The sequence below is a fragment of the Podarcis filfolensis genome (assembly GCF_964270895.1).
Source record: "Podarcis filfolensis genome assembly, chromosome: 2".
Lineage (NCBI taxonomy): Eukaryota > Metazoa > Chordata > Lepidosauria > Squamata > Lacertidae > Podarcis > Podarcis filfolensis.
Genome location: NC_139605.1, coordinates 84,423,989 through 84,448,793, shown reverse-complemented (window position 1 = coordinate 84,448,793; position 24,805 = coordinate 84,423,989). Strand labels below are relative to the sequence as shown.

At 42.9% G+C, this 24,805-nt stretch overlaps 1 protein-coding gene across 1 annotated transcript; it reads right to left on the bottom strand.

The window, feature by feature from the left end:
* Positions 1-5,652: 5,652 nt before the first annotated feature.
* LOC310755251 (cytochrome P450 2C16-like) lies at positions 5,653-21,985 on the bottom strand (the record flags this gene model as incomplete). The annotated part of the gene is made up of 9 exons (XM_083597758.1): positions 5,653-6,371; positions 7,099-7,240; positions 7,746-7,933; positions 10,328-10,469; positions 11,888-12,064; positions 14,100-14,260; positions 15,499-15,648; positions 16,853-17,015; positions 21,818-21,985. 9 exons carry the CDS (start codon positions 21,983-21,985, stop codon positions 6,184-6,186), a joined length of 1,479 nt encoding a protein of 492 aa, XP_083453884.1. The 3' UTR covers positions 5,653-6,183.
* Positions 21,986-24,805: the final 2,820 nt, after the last annotated feature.

Sequence of the window (24,805 nt, the reverse complement as noted above, 5' to 3'; positions counted from 1 at the left end):
CAGGGAACTGTCATCTGAGACGAAGGAGGTGAAAGGGCTCATGGAGGGTGAGAGAGACCACTCAGCGGAGGAGGGGACCAGCAGGGGGAGAAGTGGAGTTACAAGGGAAAGTGAGTCGGAGGGAGAGCTCAGAGATACTTCAAGCGGGAACAGTGGAGAGGTTTCAGGACCTCCCGTAGGCACACCCACTCCTCGGCGGAAACTGTCGCGCCGAGAGTCCAGAAGACGCGTTTCCGTCAAGGAGCTTTTATGCTGGAAGAAGTTCCGTAAACGCCCACTGTCCGATTCAACGAGCGATTGATGGAGCCATGCTTAAGGAGCTCCATCACAGACAGAGGTTTGGGAACTTAGCCAAACTCTGAGGGATCAGGATTTTACGCACAAGCAGCTCACCATCCCATCACAGTACCGCTCCATGGGAAGGTAAGCAGCATTTCCGTGTGCGGTTCCCTCAGCCAATAAAGCGAGATGAGCACCGCAACCCCAGAGTCGTTCACGACTGGACCTAATGGTCAGGGGTCCCTTTACCTTTACCTTTTAACTGCTTGATTGGCGAGAAAAAAATCATTCATATATGCAACTCATTGAAAACACATGTCTTCTCACTAAGCTGGTTTAAATGTGCTTTGCTGAGGTATGGCTGTTCGAAAAAGCTTTCATGTAAGAGCGAAGATAAGGCTAGAGGCTGTCTCTCTGCTGCGACAAAGTTTTTCATTGAAGCTAGGGAAATGGCAAGCTTTTCACATGGCACACAGAAGAACAAATTATTCCTCACTTGAACATTATCGTGATACGGAACCCACATGAAGATAGCACATCCTCCAACTTGTATCTTTGTCCTTTAAACGTTACAGGAGCATCATGATCTATCCTAGAACCAACCACTAAGCATGAGCTCAGTTCAAAATAATCTTTGCACCCTCTCGATTGTTCATGACAAAACATCTCCATTCAGGAGTCAGCACTGATATTACCCTGTGCTATTTGAAGTGTTTCTGAATATTTATAGGAAGGCTTTCAGCTGCACATACAAGTTCATAAGAAGAATCCTGATGGATCAGACCAGGGTTCATCTATTCCAGCACTCAATTTCCCACAGCAGCCAGTCAGATGTTTTTTGCAAACCCACAAACTGGGCTGGAAGGCAACAGCTGTCCATTGTTTGTCCCACAACAACTGATATTCATTTCAGAGATGTGTTGCCTCTGAACACAGAGCTTCAATTCAGTTATCAGGTCTGTGGGTGGTTGTGTTTTTAGTAATCCTCCTTTTTCTTCTTATTTTGGGAACGGTGTTGTTGATGACACTATTAAGAGATGGCTGTTTATCTGTTTCTCGCAGTCTAGTGAGTGGTTTGAGGGCTGATTGGGAACTAATCACTACAATATCAAATTTGTGGGACAGAGGGGCCACTAGGGGTGCATCAGAAGATGGCTGACAATAACATATCTCCGACCCACACGAGGTAATTTGGAGGCTGTGATGGGAGTAAATAGCCTCCCTACCCCCCCAGGATTGTGGGGGGGGGCTGCCCTTGCCTGCTGTGCCCTATACCACCCCCGAATTTGAGGGGATGGGGGCACTAGGCAGAATGCCCTTCTGTGGATATCGGCGCTCCTGGACGCTGCCTCTGATCCACGCCTCTAGCTGCAAGAACTTCAAAAGAAACGATTAGGATGAAGCGAATGCACATATTTCAAGGAAGGAGGGGGAGTAAAGACTGCTAACAGAAGAGATCTCTGATAAACAAGAGGAGTCGAAAGAACAAGAATTAACCAGATGAAGACACACCAAGACTTGGTATGGCAAAAGGACTGGATGGGGGAGGGGAAAAAAACTTTCCTTTCTTTCCTCTATGTGATTAAACAAGAATCCCGCCCCCCTCACAAGTCAGAAATGTCGTTTGAAGGACTTAAGCTGTGGATTTATGTCTGTGTGGAGATAAACTTTCTAACCAAAGCATGCTTTAAGAAGAGTGTGGAATGTATAAGGGCTTTGGAATGACGCAGTTAAAAATACCGTCGCCATATTGGGAAGTTCTGTCGGAGGACTTAAGTCTGGGAGGAGAAACAGAGAAATAGAGCTGTTTTTATATTGTGGGTGAAACTTCTCAGAGGGACTTAAGAACGACTGTTCTGTGATTAATGATGGAAAGAGCGATGTTATCTATGAATGCGATGATATATGGAAACCATCTCAATTTGAGGATTGGATGAACGGAAAAATTCACACAGGATTATTATTGGTGTTTATCGGCTTAAGGAGATTATCAGAAGAGATCATAAAGAAAAAAGAGAAAATATACGAACAAGATGAGATGCGGAAACAGCAAGATAAGACTGGATAGAATTATGAACTTTGTTTGGACTGATTTGGACATTAACGCAGTAGCAAGAAGATGATCAGAATCCCCCTTCGGATCTTGAAATATGGGTCCCCTCAACAAAATTTAAAATTCGGCTTTGTAATTCAGAATTTATGTGATGTGATGTGATTTGATTTGATTGGTCGGTTAATAAAAATTATTTTTTTAAAAAATTGTGGGACAGATGGTATTTTGTGGTTCAGTTTAGCAGGCAATACCCTGGATTTTGTGTTCTGCTCTTGATAGTGGGAGCAAATATTTATTATGGATAAAGGTGTCACAAATAAACAGCTAGAGGTGCTTCCACAGGCAAGCAACCTGACTCAGTTTCTGTAAGCAGGATTGGGGAGGGGTAGCAGAGCACACCTTAAGCAGGCCACCTGCCCCTATTCTGCACACAAAAACCCAAACACACACTCTCCATCCCTCTGGAGCTAGAATTGCCCTCAGGTGCTAGAATGGAGGTATAAAGTGGTTCAAGTCAAAGGACAGTTTCCCCCTCACATGCTTCCTGGAAAATCAGTGGAGATGTTTGCAGTTGGCTTGATGCTAAAGTGCCTGAGATCATGGGGACTGAAACATCACTCTGATTAACTCTAGCCATTGGCATTTTCAAATGGAGATGATGGGAGTTGCCATACATCCAGAATTTCCTGGACATAGCCGGAATATGGCAGTCGCAGTGTCTGGGAAGATGCTTGAATATCCAGGAAAATCTGGACATATGACAACCCACTTGAAAAATCTATATTTTGGTGAATTTCCTTTAAAATAGTTCAACTTCATTTTTTTTAAAAAAAACAACAAGTTGGGGGGGGGGGATTTCAACAAATTTACCAAAAAAAGCTGAACAAGTTTCACTTTTTGAAATATGGCAACCCTATGGGAGTTGTACTAGCAGCAATGTCTTCATGGCATATAGCATCACTCCAGGGACTGATTTGTGTGCTTGTTGAATTAATGCTGCCTATGATAGCTATTCATCTGCTTTAAAAATGAAGGAGGCAGAGGACACTGCTACTACTTGCTGCCATGGGTAACTGTAGACTGCAAACTATTGGAAGTAGATTTTAGGGCCCTGTTTCCCCAAACTGTCTGTCTAAATCCACCAAAATTTTGATTATTTGAATTTTCAGTCTGTTCCTTGGTAGAATGAAGTAAACCTTTAGTAGTTGCTATCACTTCCACCAGGCAATGGACCTCCTCCTGTATCCATTCAGCCATTGATTTCTTCCCCATCCCAAATTTCTGCAGCGTGGAGAGAGTGAAGCGATGAAGTTCCTTCCATTTCTTTGTATTCCTGGTGCTGATCCCTGGAAGGATGTCATTTGACATTGTTGCATTAGTTCTGATGAAACACATGGCTATGGAATGCTATGGTTTCATATTTGCAACTGTAAACCATTACCTCGAGCCAAATGAGATGCAATGTGGGCCATCCTAATCATTCTTCACATGTGCTCCCTGCTCATGTATGAAGTACATAGCAGGGCACGTGGGGTTTTTCATTTCTTCTCAGAAATGTGTGTGCAAATAAAGGGAGCTGCCAGTGTTGCAGAAGTGGACGGAGGAGAAAAACATATGAAATGATAGGAAATGGTGAGGTGAGAGTGACAAGTACAGAGTTCAGCTCCCTTCTCCTACCCACATATTTTCTAGTAAAATTTTCAATCCTTTTGGGGAGAGCATACTGCATACTCCCTGGGATCTGTCCAGGGTGCTGATGGATCTGTATGACTACGCTTGTTTCCTTATCTACAGTATTTTGAATGAATATTGCTAATTGGTCCCTTGCTCTCTCAGTCCATCCTAGACACTACTTGACATGCTTCCTTCAAACTCCTGTATGGGCTCACCAGCTCTGGGCAATATGTGAATGGGTCAGCAATATGAACAAATCTGGCTGTCTAGACCAATTTTGTCTAGGTTAACAATTTACATGAAATCTGATGAGGACTCCCCAAATATCACTTTCATTGAAACCCTACAAAACATTATATTGCCAATGTTTTCTTTTAATTTAACAAGAAGAAACCCAGCAACACTCCACACCAACAAACAATTGTATGATCCAAAATAAAAATAGGGAATAGTGAGAGAATGCCAGGAAGTTGTGTATGTGTGTGTCTTACCTTTTGATATGATTTGGACAGATGCCTGAAATCTATTTGCAGGAGGTTCCCCACAAAGGACAATGGAGTAGGACCTGGTGGTAGTTGGCTTTGTTTCTGGTACATTTTGAATTCCTTGTACATACTTGTCCAGGGTGGGACATGGTTGCTCCACATAAAAGACTTCCCTCTTGCAAGAATGCTTAAAGCTCATGTGTCCAAGGCAACATACACATGGATTTTCAGAGACACATATAACAGTTAAACAAATTTTGAGCTAGAGTGTGAGGAACTAGAAGAGCCAGTTTCATGGTGCTAAAAAAAAATGTATGTGATGCAAACAAATCAGAGTGAGTGCTCATTAAATAGCTGGCTCCCCTGAAAACTCCTGGTGCTCAGAGATTGGGTGTAACATTATAATACTGACTATACAAACAGTATTCAAAGTGGACCTAGGACTGAAATCCAGAAAAAGGAAATAGGAGGGTTCTTATATGCAACTTAGCAAGTGATGAGCAGAAGATGCAAGAAAAACATAGGTAGAACTGAGGAATGTTAGGGAAGTCCAAAGTTGATACAGTGCTGCCTTGAAGGAGTGTGGCTACCATTCATGGGGAAATGGAGAGAGAGATAAAAACTGTGTACGAAAGTGAAAATCTGTCACCTCCCTGGAAGAGCAAAGGAAGCTTCTTCTTTATGAGGGGACGCTCTTTTTGCAAATTGTCTCAGATGCCAAGTGTGGTGGTGTGCATAGGTATCAACAAAGAAGGGCATTAAACCATTAAAAAATCATAGTCCAAGATTTCTTGCACCCGTTTATCTAATATGTGGCAAGTTTCATGCCCCTCAAAGGGTCTACTATGCCCGTAATTTCATCCCATTTTACCAACAAATTAAAGGGGGAGGGGGAGATACAGGTGTTTGCAGCAATTTGTTGTGAAGCTTTATAAACACCTTCAACAAGAAACTGACGTGTGGTATTATCAAATGCTTTTTCTGCATCTGGAAACAAAACTACTCGTTCAAGATTTGTTTTTCATGCATAAATGAAGTTGTTGGCATTCGTCTGCCTCAGGAGACAATGGAGGAGTGCAACTTTGTGGGTGAAGTCAAACCACTGGAGTGTTACAGCACCTGCTGTGGCTGTTGAGACCAATAAGGAACAGATGCTATATATAAAGGTGACCAGTTGAGCTGCTGCAGATGCACAGCTAGATTAATTATTTTCCTAATATTATCCTTCATTATGCAAAATCCATCTTGATCTATATGATTTTTAATTATGATCCTTTTTAGATTTTTTTAAAAAATGCTATTGTTATAGACTTGTTACAGATTTCAATTTACCCATTTGTAATATCTCATTCTTCACTTTAGAAAGTTATTGTGCTAACATACTCCTAAAGGTCATAACACTGAGATTCCATCTGCTCCCAAAGCTTTATTGATCTTTGCCCTTTTTACTGTATCTATCACTACTTGTTTCTGGATTGATTCTTTTAATGTAGAAGTGGCTCAGCTGTGGTTTTCCAAGTGTCGCACTACAACTCTTAGCAGCCCCAGCCAGCATGATGTGAGCTATAGTTTGGAATATATAGTTTTTCTAAGTACTGTGTGATTCAGATCTCCCAATAATCATATTCTTCCTACTTCAAATATACTGAGAGGCATTGGCACCATCCATTCTGCTTAGTTGCTGTCACTGGATCATATTGAACGTCTAGTGAATTTCAATGGCAAGTCTCCTTTCATCAGGCCACTGTCTTGATACAAAGTAAGTATATCCTTGTCTTTGGCATCTCCCACCAGCTGGAAGGTGAAGTTCTGGAGCAGAGCACCGAAGAACAGGAACAGCTCCATCCGAGCCAGGGCTTCCCCTGGGCATGCCCGTTTTCCTGGGTGAAAAGAAGGCGGCAGTGCTCATCAGTCACCAAATACCTATATAGTGCCCAAGAAACTCAGCCAGCACATTTTGAAATAGTGGAACTGCATAAGAAAGACAGCAGTGAGACCATTTCTCAAGTGGTCCTGCAATTCTCTGTTTCCACTGTGATATGAAGGTGAAGTGTTTCAGGCAAGTATGTTTTTGGAGATATTGGTCTCATGTCATTTTCTCGATTCTTTGGCTGATTGGTAGACTTCTATTCTGAGCATGTTATATAACACTAAAGTACTGCTTGGCTTATTCTCCTGCCAGAAAACACAATAATGTGGCTTCCGTCTGTGTGTATGTGTAAATCTTTGCTGAAAGCTACACATAAGCAGTTTCAGAGCAAAGAAATATAAAAGATTATGTGAGTGTGAGTTACTCTTTCCTCTCATTTCATCATGCCAACTCTCCTTCTTAACACAGAGCCCAAGTGGTTCCTGTAGGTAGTGGTCCAAAAGTTGGGAACTGAACTGTCCCTTCCTCAGGCTGATGCTTACAAATTTTCTGCTCAAGATGCAGGAAATGGAGGACAGAGGCAGAGAGAAATGTCTTGTGGGTAGACAATCCCTCCCCAAACCTCTTACTTATCTCCTGGCAGCACTATCACTTCCTGGAGTCCAGCTGCCCACCCATCCACATGCCAGCTGCTGGACCCAACCCCACAATATGAGAATCTAGGTCTATAGAGTCACCTGCAGAAAAAGGCATGAAGGCAGCCCTGTTCCGGAACTGGCCCTTCTCATCCAAGAAATGACCCGGGTTAAACTCTTCTGGAGTCTCCCACTGGAGAGGATCAAAGTGCACAGTTGAAATCTCTGCACAGACTGCCGTGCCCTTCAGGGAGAAGATACAGATTTCATTATTTGTTTCAGCTTCATAAACATAAGACATTCTGCCTCTGTTTCAGTGATCTTTGACAGTGACTTACCAATCCTACCATTCCTGGTTATGGGACATTTATCTGATTCTAATAAGTTCGTGACTCCATGCACATATTATATGCCTTCTGTTCATAATTTTGATACAGTATAGTGTTATAAAAATACTGTCAGTATATTATTAGCTGACATGCTGCTTGTTGTTTTTCAGAGTCATATACATAAGAAGCAGCCATCTTATGGGAGAGACTGATTCCTAAAGTTGGTTGTCATATATAGAAACAAGTCATTGCACAGCATTCTGAAAAATCACCATGAATGGGGGGGGGGGTGAGGTTGTAATCAGCATATCTTGTCTCTGCACTGGCTGGGACTGTGGCAGACCAAAGTCATTGATGGGATGATAAATCCCTCCCTCCTCCTCTCCACAGTAACCTGATCATTTCACATGTGACACAAACCTGGGGGATAAGATAGCCCCGGAATTTTGTAGGACGTGTTGTTGCACGCGGGATGCTCTCAAGGCTCCCTTTTTGATATCGTTGAACCTCATGGAGAACAGCATTGGTGTAGGGCATCCTCACCCTATCTTCCATGCCAGGGATACGGTTGGCACCTACCACATCATCAATCTCCTGTTGAACTTTTTCTGTAAGAAAACAAATTCAGCTCTACTTCCAGAATTCTACTTCTCCTCTGACATAGTGATAGCCTTCAATATTCTCCAACCGGAAGGAAAAGTAACACTTACTGACATGAATTTGCATCCTGGCAGGAGCCCATTTTTAAAGATGGCATGCAAAGATGAAAGGAATTCGGCTTTTGTCCCCTTTGCTATAGGGGATCACCTTAGGTTACTAAAGGATGTGGGCTTTTTATCTTAGAGATGTTCATGAAATCATGCAAAACAAGTTGAATAAATGGTGTGGAAACTTTATGCAATCTCCTCACACAATACCTTTTATTCATTCATTAAACTTATATCCCACTCTTCCCCCCCCCCCCAAAAAAGGAGTAGGGTAGTAAATCAGGGTCAACAAAGGCAAGGGCTCAGGCACTAGGCTCAGGACAGAAAAGATAAAGTTCTTCTTTTCTTTACATGATGCATATTTAAAAGTCATAATTTGCTGCCACAAGACAAATTCATGGAGCCATTAGAATCAGAATGAAAACCTCTGTTGGGGAGTCTAACGTCTGAATACCAGGGAGTAGGAGGACTGTTGCTTTGAGGGATGGAGGAGGAAACCATTTAAAACTGATTCATACACGGAGTTGGGCTCGGATAGGATCGCCTCTGGTATCCAGTGGCTACATCTGTCCAAGGGGGCTGGTGCTAATGTAACCCACTGCTTTAGATCATTTTAGCAAGAGCTGAGGCAGGGAGCAGCCAGCATTATGAGCAAATAGCCTGTTCTCCTTTGTGTAAGGCTGTGAACCCTTAAGAATAGATCAGTAGTGCCAAAGAAGGATAGAACTTTCTTTATGTATGCCACAACAGCAGCAAGAATACTTATTGCAAAGTACTGGAAGACACAAGATCTACCCACCCGGGAAGAATGGCAGATGAAGGTGATGGACTACATGGAATTGGCGGAAATGACTGGCAGAATCCGAGACCGGGGAGAAGAGTCGGTGGAAGAAGATTGGGAGAAATTTAAAGTTTATTTACAGAAACATTGTAAAATTAAGGAATGTTAGAAGGATGTTGGAATGAAGTTATGTGGTTTTAGCAGAAATGTTATAAAGGATTAAGAAAAAACAGACTGTTAATTGGTGAAAAGAGGGAAAGTAAAGTCACATTATATTAAGATAAGGACCAAAATTGGAAAAGATGGAAAGGATTTGCTGAAATAGCTAACCGAACTAGAATACAAAAAAGGGAGGTGTGAGGAGGTCAAGGAAACAAGTGAATGAAAGATAAGTTATGGGAAGGTTTGTTGTGTTTTTTAATTGTGTTTATTTTTTTCTTCTTTTTCTCTTTTTTTCTTTTTCATTATTGTGATGTGTTGTTTTGTTTTTGTTTAATATGGTGTTCTCTATTTTTTCTTTTTGTAACCTTCAAAACTTTAATAAATACTATTTTTTTAAAAAAAGAATAGATAAGTAGTGAAGTTTCCTTAAAGTTTTAGGTGCAGTTATTCATTACATCGTAAGGTCCTTCTTTGTTGAAGTATGTGTTTTATAAAGGGATGTAAGTTTTAGTTCCTGAATGCCAAATTCGCTGGAGTGAAGTGCTGTGGAGTTGAGTTGAATGAGAATATGCCCTTTTCCCTCCGGGAAAGATAAACATCAGTGTCCAGGAAGACAGAACATGAAGGACAGAACTCTGGGAGGACAGTACTCTATTGTCGTATTAATTTATGATAATTTTATCAATTTTACATAAATTATACCATTGATGTAGCATCCTTATTTATGTGCTGGTTACTTTCGGAAAATTAGAGTGCATATGCTTATAATATGCATATGATAGCATTGTCTGCAGTGTTTATAACCTCGAAAGTGGAGCACTTCTCACTGAGATCTATGAGACAGACAGGAATTTTAGAAATCCATAGATATCAGCTCCATATCACGTTTTTCAGAAAATTCCGTTAATGCTCAGCTTGAAAACTTCCCAGAGGCATCTCTCTGGTCACTTTTGGACACGGAATACAGTGGTACCTCAGGTTACAAACACTTCAGTTTACAAACGCTTCAGGTTACAGTCTCTGCTAACCCAGAAGTAGTTCCTCAGGTTAAGAACTTTACCTCAGGATGAGAACAGAAATCACGCGGTGGCAGCAGGAGCCCCCATTAGCTAAAGTGATACCTCAGGTTAAGAACAGTTTCAAGCTAAGAACGGACCTCCAGAATGAATTAAGTTCTTAACCCGAGGTACCACTGTATGGGAATAGATGGGCTGACCTAGGAGAAGACATTTTGTGAGCAAATTGTACTGACTGTGCAGTTTTAATGTTTGTTTGTTTTTTCTTTCTCTTTACTATTACTCTTTCCACCTTGAAAAGGTAGAGCCTTTCAGTCTTTTGGGCAATTTATGTACCTTGGATGTGTGGCAATCTAGCCATCACCAGAAGGGCACAGCTCAAAACTTCGCTTGTGGACAATGACCCAGCAATAAAGAGTTCCTGCACAATCACAATAAGCTCCTCTTTGGTGTAGATGGCCTCTAGATTGCTTTGGTCCTGTAAAAAGGAAAAGGAAAAAGAGAAGAATTTAAAACATCCATTTGAAAGAGTGATGGAGGAAGTGAGACATCTCAATAAATGCAGTAAATGGATGGAGCACAATACTTGCATGGTTTATTGCAGTGTAAGTACAGTGTTGTTGTTTTTTAATTGAATATGCCGTATTTTTCGCCCTATAGGACGCACTTTTCCCCCTCCAAAAATGAAGGGGAAATGTGTGTGCGTCTTATGGGGCGAATGCAGGCTTTCGCTGAAGCCTGGAGAGTGAGAGGCGTCGGTGCGCACCGACCCCTCTCGCTCTCCAGGCTTCAGGAAGCTATCCGCAAGCCTCGTGCACCCGGCGGGAGGTCCCACCGGGCACGCAAGGCTTGCGGGCGGCAGCCTGCAGCCCGAAGCACGGGGCGTGCTGTGGAGCACGCCCCGTGCTTTGGGCAGATGTCCGCAAACCTTGCGCGCCTGGTGGGAGGTCCCACCGGCTGCGCAAGGCTTGCGGGCGGCAGCCTCTTCTGGGGGCTGGGGTCGGGGGAAGCTCGGGCTTCCCCCGCGCCAGCCCCGCGCCTAGGGGGGAAATAAATTTTTTCCCCTTTATTTCCCCCCCCCCAAAAAAATAAATCTAGGTGCATCCTATGGGGTGAAAAATACGGTAGTTTTATTCAGGGACATTTCTCTAGAAAAAGGGGTGCTGTTTCATGGAGTTGCATCCTCCAATTACATACAAATGAATATACCCCCCAAAAAAACTACTATACTCTATCAAATAACTCATTAATTATTTGATAGAGTGTTTATTTGGGGGGGGGTATATTCATTTGTAAGTAAGATCAGATTTTCAAATGATGCTAAAGGTCTTGTGGCATTTAATGGTCAATCCAATCCACTCAATCTACTTGCTGATCCAGAAGTGTTGCTGAAGGAGGCCATCGGGGAAACTGAAGCATTAGGCAAGCTGACCTGATTGGCAAATAATAAAAGTAAATCATAATTGTTGTGTCTGAATGTACCACCTGACATTAAGAATGTCAAACCCTGGAGGGTCTGAGACATCTCAGTCTTTCCCATGCAGTAACTCAGAAGGAACACAAAACCTGCATGGCTTATTGCAGCATATCTATAATGCTGAAAATAAAAACATAACTGAAAACCAAATAATAGAACCATGAAGAAAACAATCCCATGTATAGTTATAATGATGGGCATTATTTTTTCAGCTGCTCTCCTGCTGCTTGGTTTGATGTCTAAATAAACTTGAGGGAAACCTGAGATTAGCCTGGAGATCATCACAGTGGCCAACCACCACAGCCAGAATGCAGGATCAGAATGAGGGAGGGCAGCAGCCATATGAGACACTTTCAAATGTAGGCACAAACAAGAGACATCTCAGAAGCGTGGAGAAGGGTAATTATATAACCTCCTACCTTTTCTGACTTCATAAGGAAGCAGTCAATATAGTCACGGGGGTCCTGATAATCCAGGGTCTCTTTGTGGGATTCCACCCTCTCATTGATGAAAGCATACATTTTTTCAAAACTTCCTAAAATCTTTTTGTGCTGTCCAGGCAGGTAAGGCATTATTTTCGAGAACACATTATAAACCTGGAACAGAAACAATACATAACAACTGTATATTGAATTTATCATTTTAGAACTGCCTGCTGAGTCTATGGATTTAGGGATGTTGGAGAAATCTACTGCAAAATGTTTGCAATCCATGGCTTTTTCAAGAGGAATGACAGGATTTAAATTTAATAAACAAACAAACAATTGTAAATAAATCCTCTCTCCTCCTCCTCCTCTTCTTCTCGGTCTCCTTTATTTACAGTCTACTATAGTTACATATTCATTATCACTAGATCCTGCCCATATCCACTGAGGCAGAAATCCTAACTATGCCTGCCCAGAAATGAGGCTTACTGAATTAAACTAGGCTTACTCTGAGGTATGTGGGGTTAGGATCGCAGCCCTAATCGACTTCCTACTGTGAATTGTAAAATAAAACATTGTTTTTTAAAAAGCAAATGCATTGTTTATTTTTTGTCCTGCTTATTCTCTGAAACAAAATAATGTAGAAATAGGTTCTAGATCTTTCCACAGCAAAGACTCATTTAAAATAATGTTAGGTTAATTGTACCTTGTATGCAAGTCTGGCCCATCCATGAAGTGGAGTGAAGCAGGTACCTCAGGTGGTACTTGAAGGGTACCCTCCTTATATGTCCTGCCCACCCCACTCCTTTCTCTGCTGGCTAAGAATTCACCTTGTTTTGTCTCATGTCATGAAATGGGATGCACCACCCCTGGTTGAATGTTTTTGTGCTTAGTTGATACATGTACCATACATATTAACTCTGAGTAGACTAGAAACCAGAACACTACGGAGACAAGTTCAGTGGCAGAGCACCAGGTTTGCACGCAGTAGGGCCCAGGCTCAATCACTGGCATACAAGGAACTCAAGAGTAGCTTGTAGGAGCCATGTGGTCTGAGCTTGTAGCAACCAACCCATACGTCCTCACATGCTGAGCTTCTCAGACAGACCAGAGAGAAACAAAGGGTTAATTGCCCAGTCTCTCCCACACTTCTACTTATCTTATGCCTAGAAAGCACAGCTCCAAGCAGATTTGCACTTGGCCCATTCTTTCTAGGCACAGGTCTGACTGGTTCTGCCTTTGCCCTGCTGCTTCCCCCCAGGAAACCTACTCTTTAGTGCTTAATCAGAACAAACAGCAGTCTGCAGAAAACCTGATTGCTGTTTGTTCCAATTCAGTACCAAACAATGGGTTTTCCTGGGGGAAAGTGGTGGGGCAATCTGAGGTGTGGATAACCTCATAGTTGTGAGGGAAGCTTTTTAGTGATATCAATTGAAAGGCAATCCATGATAAGTATCAGTGCCATTTTTCTAGAAAGAGAGGCACCAGAACTCACCATGAACACCTCCCTTGTTCTCTTAGAATGCCAATAGCACGCACCTGAGAGGTGCCAGAATTGAGTTTCACTGAGTTCCAGCTGAAGAAAAGCCCAGATAAAAATATTTTCCTTATACTCCCTGGGAAAGGGGAGGGTCCGAGTTTCAAACTCATTTCCCCTGCCCCAAGCAGATATTCAGCTCAGCTCTGACTGCCTTTACACCCTTTAGATATATAAAAAACCTTCCAGTAGCACTTCTGTTTCAGTGTATCTGAAGAAGTGTGCATGCACACGAAAGCTCATACCAATAACAAACTTAGTTGGTCTCTAAGGTGCTACTGGAAGGAATTTTTAAATTTTGTTTTGACTATGGCAGACCAACACAGCTACCTACCTATAACTAGAACCCTTTAGATAAGCAATCCTTTGATAATGAATAACTGGGAAAATTCACCGCTAACCCAGGGAAGTGCTCCACCAATATGCCTACAGAAGAATTTCTCTAGGTCTGTATTCTGAGTGGTTAGTTTGCTGATGCTCTGCAATTAAAGCCAAGATGTATGTGATATTGTGTCATGTGGAATTTAATGGAGACAAGGATCAGAGAAAGTGGAAAAGGTAAAGGGGAATATACCCCAGGGTGCACCTGGCTTATACCAGGCCCATGTCCATTAAGATGAACCAAGGTTCTGGGTCCATGGCATATACTTGTAAGAAGGAACAACATACCTGTCCCATATAACTCACAAGGTAGCCCACAAAAGCCTCCATGATATGCAGCTTCTCCAGGAAGACCTGATCTTTGTACTCAAAGCGACTCCCAAAGACAACAGAACAGAGCACATTAGAAACAGCAGTTCTCAAGTGTTTTCTTATATCAAAGGCCTGCCCTGCAGGAGCAAAAGGACACAGTCAATAGAGTTTGGCTAGGTGGATATTCTCTCCCTCTGCCTGCACGACAGAATAACGTAAACCAGAATTCCTTGCACAATTGAACCAGACACATGGTGCATTTTGTATTTCTCTTATATTAAAAGATAATTAAGTTCATTTTACATGGAAATGATAGTATCAGCAGCTCCTGTATTCCCTTTATTTAGCAAGATGTAAGTGCAGCTTAACTGTTGAGGATAACATTATGGACTCCCCAAAGGAGGAAGATGTGCTACCCCATATCTGTGGTCAAGAATTCCTATGCAGCTTGGTGCATTCAAGGTGTACCTTACAACTCAGCCAAGTTCTTTAATAGGAATAAATTCATGAACACCTGTGGCATAACTAACAGAAATCCCACTTGTGGTTCAAGGACCCGACCCCCGCGATGTGAAATGAATACACAAGGACACGTGATATAAGGTTAATGGGCAAGGAAAGACCACAACTTTATTGATTACAGCAGTGAAAAGGTATTGGCTTAGGCATTGGAACTCTAAAACAAGTGGGTTTATTCACCAGTAAGTGGAGCCTGTTGATGCTAATCCAACTATAGGCTCTCCCCTGATGTCACCGAGGGTCGTGCCATGGCCTCCCGCCAAGCAGGCATCGGACAGAATACACGACCACCAGATTCCTTTAACGGAATACCCAAAAATTGAAGGCATAGGCGATGGCCACACCTAGCTCTTCAACACACCACAACACATTATTCCAATGCCTAACCTACCCACCAATACCACAAAAGTTGTGACGATTGCTACGAGGTAGGCGAAAAAACCAAAAAGCCTAATGCCAAATGGAAAAACTCCTACCAGGCCCCCTGGACAACCAGGGCAACCAACCTAAGGTCCATAGCAAGGCCAATGACCTAAGCCCTAACTCAAAGGGAGTGGAGGGTGGGTGACTCGCGACAAGACGACGGAGAAGAATGAGGCCGGGGAGAGGCTGGCACCGCAGCAAAAGGCTGCTGAACACGCCCCCTCTGAGGCACCTGGTTGGATGCCTGCCGAGGGGCGTGGGCGCCAGCCAGGTGAGGTGGAGGCAGGGGGCTAACGCCCCCTGCTAGGGGCGGTGCTCGGGCTCCCGCCCACAACCACTCCCCTCTCTTCCAGGGAGGAGAGTCTTTTCTGGGACTGTTCCTGCCCTGAAGCACTTCAAAATTGTGTTTGTAATAAGGATAACTTGGGAAGACCTTTTGTGGTTGCCATTGCCTCCACCAGACAGAGAACTTCGTCCTGCACCCTCGTGGACATCGCTTTCTTCCCCATTCCAAAATCCCGCAGGGTGCTGAGTGTGAACCGGCGCAGCTCTTTCCATCTTTTCACAGATCTGCTGGACAGTCCTGAAAGCAAACAGGTGAAGACCCTTCCCTTGGAAGGAAGTTTTCGCAGCAGGAAGTTTCTACATTGTGGCACTTTGTCCATTCAGACTATATTCCCATTTGTAGTTGAATCAAGCTATGGGTGGTTTGTATGTAACTTTTGTATCACATAATAACAGTGCTGAACTATAGCGTAAACACGTTGTGTCGTTTCTCCACATTATTAAATGGTACTGGAGAAGAGAGGACAGGCAAACTCTTCTATGGGTCATGTCATATCACGGCTTTCATTAAAATATCTGTTATGGGCAAAATGTTGGATTTGGTAAAAGAATAAAATTTCCTAGATGCCTAGATCCACGTTTGGGTCAAGTACTCTTTGGTAAGAGAGCCCCAGCAGAGATTTAACATCACAAAACATGCAGCAAAGTAAAGCATAGGAATAGGTTTTTGGACCTTTAAAACATGCCCTTCTAACTTCTTTCCAAATTTTCCCAGCTATATGCTTATAAGTGGTAAGGGAAGGGGCAGAACAAAGAGCTTGGTAGCCCTTCCTTCCAAGCTGAGCTAGCTAAGCTTGGCATGACAGCTGACTTTATGATCTTAACACCTTCATGTGTTTAGAATTAAGTATGTTGGTTATTTGAGACTGACTATATCCCTCACAGGACGCGGGTGGCACTGTGGGTTAAACCACAGAGCCTAGGGCTTGCCGATCGGAAGGTCGGCGGTTCAAATCCCCGTGATGGGGTGAGCTCCCATTGCTTGGGCCCTGCTCCTGCCAACCTAGCAGTTCGAAAGCATGCCAAAGTACAAGTAGATAAATAAGTACTGCTCCGGCGGGAAGGTAAACTGCATTTCCGTGCACTGCTCTGGTTCGCCAGAAGTGGCTTAGTCATGCTGGCCACATGACCCAGAAGCTGTACGCCGGCTCCCTCGGCCAATAAAGCGAGATGAGCGCTGCAACCCCAGAGTCGTCCACGACTGGACCTAACGGTCAGGGGTCCCTTTACCTTTATATCCCTCACAGTAAAGGAAGAATTCAGTTCAGGGCTGTTATTTTGGGTGGCAAACTCCTGTTTGTGGTAACATCTAGCTCCACCTGAGGTTGAAAAAGGGAGGGCTCGATGTCTGCTTATTCCTACTTGGAGACCCCTGAAAATGAAGACTGCTTCTCCCATTAAAATGGAAGCAATAAAAAAATAAGCACAGGACTCCTACCTACCTTTAAAATGGCTCACTGTATCACTGAAAGGCAAGGCAGGACGCCCACCAAATTCTTCAGCATGATCCAACAGAGCATCTTTCACCACTTCGTATCCACAGAGTACCACCATGGGCTTGGGACCCAGCCAGACAGTAAAGATAGGACCCCATTTATCATAGAGCTGATGATAGAATTTTAAAAATGCATGGATTATTAGGCAACACCTGTTCCGGATATATCAGTGGTGGCTGGCCCATTATGGCAACCAGGGTTTAGCCCTACCAAGTGAAAACCCAGAAATTTATTTTTAAATCCCCCCAATCTCAAAGCTATAGTCTTTTTTGTTCCACACACTCTCCCATTTCCATGAGTACTGGATACTTTTCTGTCAATCAGCTCTCTGCACCACTCAACTAATCACAATCCAAAAGTGTTGCTCTAGCTAGGAGGTCCCACACTTTTCTTTCTCAAAGCAGAAAAGCCTATTTTTATTTGACCTAGCTATGCAATTTCCCCCTCTCACCTACTGACATTATTTCAATTCAACCAAGATAACTGAAGGTAATTGGCCTGATAATTTGATAGTCCCAGGGGCTAAGTGTTCTTTATTACTGCATTTGCAATAGTTCAAGATAAAACCTATTTGAGAAAGAAACTGCTTTTGCAATTTTTATGGATGTTTATTGTTTGACTTGGTGATATTATCTTGTGTCGATTGCCGTAGTCATTGTATCACCACCCTGTTCATTGTTTTATCAGCAAGAAGTAGGGCAGCAATATGAGATTCTGCACATTTTAAATTGGAATGGAGCTGTGTGAAGAGAGCCTATTGGAAAGCGAAAGGGTGTGGTGGTCAGACATATTTGAGTAACTGAAGAAAAGGGTTTAGAAACAATGTGGGGCTGTTAAAGGGAAGGAGGAGAAAAAAGAGAGGAGTTGATGAATCAGCCAAAGAAATTGCTGTGTGAATTACTAAGTGCTGAAGAAATTTATTAAGCACAAATCAAGGGAAGAATCAGCAGACAAGTGCTGATTAATAAAGATTTGTATATAAAGCTGGATGGATTAATTGCAAAATGAAATATGAGTGAATGAAATGATCTGGTAAGAAAAAAGTAAATGAATTTAAAGCGACCCTAGGGAAAATTAAGTAACTTATAGAAAAGAAATATCAACTGAATTCTTTTGGAGAAATGGGTCAGGGGAAAGGTACCTACACCAGCCACTTCTTAACTCACTCACAAAGAGAAGCTTCTGTTCACAGCAGAAGGGTGGCTGGGTGACTATCCAGTCCTGGGACCCAAGGAAATATCTTCATGTTTAAAGTTTAACATAGGGGGCACTGATCCAACAGGAACTGAGCAGGAAGAGCAAACAGTCTGTCAATCATTATGGATGTTTATGGGGATATACACTGAAACTTTTTCAAGGGCATCATAGTAGGCTATTGACACTGGTCATGTGTCTCAGTCAAGGCAAATGCACAGCCTTGATCAGGAGGGTTAAACCAGTCAAGAGAATAAGACAGTGTGAACTCTGCTACTGCAGAAACGTTTATATTTATATAAACGTTTGCATTTATATACCACCCCTATCTTCCAAGGAGCTCAAAGTGATGTACATGGTTCTTCTCCTTCCCATTTCATTCTCACAACAACCCTGTGAGGTAGTTTAGGCTAAGAGATGGTGACTGGGCCATGGTCACCCAGTAAACTTCATGGCCGAGTGGGAATTCAAACCCTGGTTTCCCAGGTTATAGTCCAATCATTACACACAGAGAGAGACAGTGTGGACTGTGCTAGTGCTGAAACGTTTAAAATGAACTGACAATGTAGGAATAACCTGAATTTCCACTCAGGGTGAATGAGAGAATGAGCAGCCAGTTGAAATGCATTATTTAGAGCTTGGCTGAAACTTTGGGGCCAGCTTTTTTTAACCATTCTGGCGGGGCAGGGATAGAAATTCAGATGATCCCAAATATTAGGGGCAGGATAACTTTGGTGAAATTTCTGTGCGTGAGCATTCATAGTGTTCACCATATTTAACGTTTCTGAGGTGTCTGAGGGATTTTTCATATCTGAACCCCTTTAGAAAAAGTCTTTCTTCAGGAAATGGAAGTCTTGCACAGAGGAGAAGAATGAATAGAAAGACAAACTCCCCCCCCCCAAAAAAAAAACCAAGGCAGACAACAAGTGATGCAAAATTAGAATTTGAGGAGCATACCTCTGAAAACATTAAGAATAAGACCTATTTAAATATCTAAAAGTGGGAAATTAGCTAGGAAAGAAGTTCAAATATCTGTTTATTTATTCCATTAATATACCAGCCTTATCTTCCAAGGAACTCAAAGTGATGTACATGGTTCTTCTGCTCCCCATTTCATTCTCACAACAACTCTGTGAGGTAGGATAGGCTAAGAGATGGTGACTGGCCCATGGTCACCCAGTGAGCTTCATGGCTGAGTGGAAATTCAAACCCTGGTTTCCCAGGTCATAGTCCAACACTCTAACTATTATGCCACACCCAAAGGGTTTAAAACACGTGCTAAGAAAGGAGAAATGAACTCCAGAGAACCTGAATGAATTCTTTGCAGATGTATTCATTGTTAAGGTGTAGGGCAGATACATATACCTGAGCTTACTTTTTTCTAGGAGCAGGTTTGGCCCTATCATGAGGCAGAGAGAGGCAGCGGTCTCAGGCAGCAAATATTATGGAGCAGTGAGTGGAGAGAGCGGAGAGTGTACATGCACTAACATAGGTCACTGCCCTAAAGGTGCTATGGAGAATGTTGAGATAAGAGTCAATGGTCTGCTGGACTTTTGTACATGGAACAGGATGGGGAGGAGGCAACTTTTTGCCTTTTGCTTCAGGCAGCAAAACACCTTACGAAGGAAGTCTACAGAATGGAAGCAAATAGGGGTGGCATTGAAACTGGCAGGTTATTGTAGAACTGGAAAGTTGCCAACAAGGACAATTAAAAGTATCAAGAGGCTGTGCCTCTAGGAAGAAAAATTAAAACATTTGGAGCTTTTTGTGTTTAGGGAACAATGTACTAAGAGGAGACATAACAGAGGTGAATCCAATTTATCATGGTGTAGGGTAAGAACACTAGTTTGCTTTCCTGGTCCAGTGAAGCGAAATGGTGGGACAATCAGGATATGCACAAAGAGCTCCTTCTCAGAGGCAGCACTACCACAAGATGTCTGGATGGTCATCAACTTGGACAGATTTTAAAGTGGATTAGATTAGACAAATAAGGCTATCAATGGCTGCTAGGCAAGATGGCGATACATTACCTGCAGATGACACATAGTATGCCTTTGAACATTAATTGCTAACAAGACAGCAACATAACACCCCCCCAACAGCATACAAATCGATATGGCTAATTTGACCCAACAACCCCTCACGCTCTCTCTCTCTCACACAAACAAAACTCACTGTAATCAACCAAATGCAACCAACTAGTCTCTTTCGCTGCCAACAAAAAAGAAATAAATGAATACAGTAGTACCTCTGGTTACGTACTTAATTCGTTCTGGAGGTCCATTCTTAACCTGAAACTGTTCTTAACCTGAACCACCACTTTAGCTAATGGGGCCTCCTGCCGCTGCCGCGGCCAAGTAATTTCTGTTCTCATCCTGAAGCAAAGTTCTTAACCCGAGGTATTATTTCTGGGTTACTGGAGTCTGTAACCTGAAGTGTATGGAACCTGAAGCGTATGTGTGATGGGATGGTGAGCTGCTTGTGCGTAAAATCCTGATCCCTCAGAGTTTGGCTAAGTTCCCAAACCTCTGTCTGTGATGGAGCTCCTTAAGCATGGCTCCATCAATCGCTCGTTGAATCGGACAGTGGGCGTTTACGGAACTTCTTCCAGCATAAAAGCTCCTTAACGGAAACGCGTCTTCTGGACTCTCGGCGTGACAGTTTCCGCCGAGGAGTGGGTGTCCCTACGGGAGGTCCTGAAACCTCCCCACTGTTCTCGCTTGAAGTGTCTCTGAGCCCTCCCTCCGACTCACTTTCCCTTGGAACTCCACTTCTCCCCCTGCTGGTCCCCTCCTCCGCTGAGTGGTCCCTCTCACCCTCCATGAGCCCTTTCACCTCCTTCGTCTCAGATGACCGTTCCCTGACAGTATGTAACCCGAGGTACCACTGTAGATGCAAGAACCATCCACGTGATGCTAACACAAAACCCCACACATACACTATGCAAAAGATGCAAATATCATTACTACCCTTTGAAAGATCATTAGTCCCACCTCTCTCTCCCCACCTCTTCCTCCCTCCTCCCCCAACCTCACAATGCCTATGATAGTAATGTCTCAACCAAGCATTACTGACCTGTAGATAGGGCTCTACTAACTGAAAACAGAGACATTATGCAGGGGCGGAACTAGGCTTTCTTTCACCTTAGTCAAAGACCCAGTTTGGCATATCCCCGCCCCCATTTATGTACACATACCTACAGGTTGAGAGCCTCAGTGGTGCCCCCTGGAAGCATCACTTGGGGGGGACCCAGCTAGCCCCCCCCATAGCTACACCACTGTGTAATATGTCCCTTTGTTATCCATGAAAATCTATAGCAGAAATAATAATAAACACTGACTGCTAAGGCAGGGGGTGGGTGCAGAGCAGAATTGCAGGAGAATGTACACCTTGGAGAATGGATAGGTCTTTCATCTAGTCCCTCAGGATTCTTTGTATGTTCTTAAAGATGGTGCTCTCTGCAGCCTCTCAGCAAGGCAGCACTTCCAGGAAGAGACAAAGAGAATGGGAAACGTTCCTTTTATTACTTCCCATCTGTTCACTTATGATGCAGGAATATTTGGGCTCCTCAAAGCAGCAGATAGAATCAGGCATACCCAGACTAAAGAAGGGAGAAATTAACTTTGTGCCTTCCTGTCTCTCTGTCCTTTTATTCTAGCCAAATCTGCTTTACGGCACGAATGAAAAGTGAAAGTGGTCTCCGAGAGGTGGACTTACCTTTGCATAGTTTCTGCTCAGAGGCAAGACGTCTTTCTGCAGAAGATTGCCCAGAAGAAACCAAGGAGTGGGCCCTGGAGGTAGTTGGGCTTTCTTCTTGTACATTTTGACGGAGAACAAGAGCAAGGTGAAGAGGAGGCTGAGAAGCAGCAGAGCTTCCACCCCCATTTTTCTCTGTGTCCTTTTGGTCAGAAATCGAAGAAAATACTTAAGAAAGACAAGGTGGAAGAAAGCTGCCTGCTGGAGACCCAACCCAACTCCGACTCTGGATTATCTCTGTTGCTCTTCTGGTGTTCGTTTTTTAAATGTGGCCTTTAATAATTAACAGGGAGAGTTATTCATTAATATACATTGAACTTAACCTTGACTCAGAATTCAAAGAGGAATGCCCTCTGGGGCACATGAGAGATAAGAGTACATGGAGGCTACTGGGAAATATATGCTATCTGAGAAGCCAGTCAGTAAAAAGGTGTGTTTACCTGCTGCAGGGAGGATGTTTACCTTCTTTTTTGACTCTGCACATGCGCCTTTAAACACACTTTACTTATATCTATCATCTAGCAATCTATCTATCTATGCCACATTAAAACTGTGACTGAGGTATAGATGATAGAGGATTCCCGGCTGCCTTTCTTGGTGTACTCACAGCAATGTAACTTTTTATCTGCAAGTCAGCAGGAGTGAGTTGTTTGGGATGAAAATGGAAAGGTGGAGGTTGATAGCCTGAACATATTCCACTATCACCACCATCCCACAAACACAACACACACACCTGCATACACCAGCTTCATCCTCAAAAAAGTCAGAATAATGCTCTGTTGATTAAGGGAGAATGCAATCAAATACATGCAACACCTGAAGAACTAAATTCAGAGTTTCTAATGTATTATTTTTTGTTGTATAGGAAAGAAAAGTAACCTTGATCTGTGAATGCTAAAGTTTATTTCTGCATTTGGTTCTTCTGCAGTTAGATCTGCAGCAAACTAAATCCATGGCAAGCCTTTGCAGCTGAAAGAAATCAAGGATGTCCTTGATAGTATGAAGATGGAGAAAGTCAGGGGAGACATCAGGTAACAAACTTTTCTGCCGACAACGGTCAGTGGCTGGTTTCTTAATTGGATGCTTTTTCTTGCTAGGCCCCAGGCCTGAAGAGGAGGGGCCATTTAGTTGGGCATACATCCCCTTGCCCCTAGCTGGGACACATGAGGTCTTCTTCTTCTTCTTCTTTGGTGATCAATCTTAGCAGAGTAAGATTGTCTTCCATGAACACGGTTTTAACAATGAGTCCGTAAGTGACTGTGGAGGCCGCTGGGTCAAGGAGATGTAACTTTACAATCTTTAGAAGGTATCTGAAAGCAGACTTGTATAGCTTTTTATATGTGTTGGAAGCCTTTCAGAGTGTAGATACTTGTCCAGGGTGGGACATGGTTTCACCACATAAAAGATTTCCCTCTTGCAAGAATGCTTAAAGCTCATGTGTACAGCACACATATGTGTGGATTTCTTGAGACACGTGTAACAATTAACAAATTTTGAGCTGAACTGTGAGTGTGAGGGACTGGAAGAGCTAGTTTAATGGCACTTATTTATCTCCTAGAACAGGCATAGGCAAACTCGGCCCTCCAGATTTTTTGGAACTACAACTCCCATCATCCCTGACCACTGGTCCTGTTAGCTAGGGATGATGGGAGTTGTAGTCCCAAAACATCTGGAGGGCTGAGTTTGCCTATGCCTGTCCTAGAACCACCAGATTTCTCCCAGCACCCCAATCCCACCCACACATAGGCCACCAATCCCAATCGGACAACATGAGAACCTGGGCCCATCAGGTCACCTGCAGAAAAAAGTCATGAAGGCATTTATTTTTTATTTTTTGGAATTGACCCTTCTCCTCCAAGAAATGAACGGGTTAAACTTTTTTGGAGTCTCCCAATGGTGAGACTCAAAGTGCAAAGTTGTGAACAGTGGACAAACAGCAGTTCCCTTCAGGGAGAAGATGCAGATTACAGTACTCATAAATATAATAGGAAACAGCTTTCTTTCATGATGGAAGATATCACTGTCTCTTTTGTCAGAAAGTGATTTCTAAAACTGGTTCTCTAGCATAAAAACAAGTCATTGCACAGCATTCTGAAAAATCACCATGAATGGGGTTGAAGTGGAGAATCACCATATATTGTATCCACACTGTCTGGGACTTTGGGATATCAAGACCATTCGGGTGATGATAAATCTTCCCGTTTCCCTCTCTGTAATAATCTGATCAATCCATGTGTGAAACACACCTGAGGGATAATGTAACCCTAGAATTCTGTACGGCACATTGTGTCCTGTGGTAAGCTCTCAAGGCTCTCTTCTTCATATCGTTGAACCTCATGGACAACAGCATTGGTATAGGGCATCTTCACCCTATCTTCCATGCCAGGGACATGGTTGGCACCTCCCACCTCATCAATCTACTGTTGAACTTTTGTTGTAATAAAAAACAACATTGAGAGCTCTTTTTCCAGATTTCTGAAACCACTACACATCTGACACAGTGAAAACCTTCAACATTCTCCAACTGGAAGGAAAAGTAAAACTCACGCAAATTCCTCTACTGACAGGAGCCCGTCCTTTCACACGTCGACTTTGGCTTTTTAGTTTAGGAAAATATTTAACTGGAGGGCATCCTTATGGATGTTTTAAAAACTCTGTGTGGCATGTACAACAGAGTGGAAACTTTATGCACTCCCCTCACACAATACATTTTTATTGATTGATTGAATTTATATTCCCACTCTTCTTTGCCATGTATATGGAAGGATGCTCATATCTCTGTTATTTTCAAACTTGGTAAAGACCAAGCCAGCTGGGCAATTTATAAGCTAATTCTGTAATTAATGTAGATGCCAAGGCACTAACAATAATTCTTGCCTGTAATAGTAATTCAGCCTGCAATATTAACTTTAGAAGACCAAAATCAGTTGGACTCCCCCCCCCCCCCAA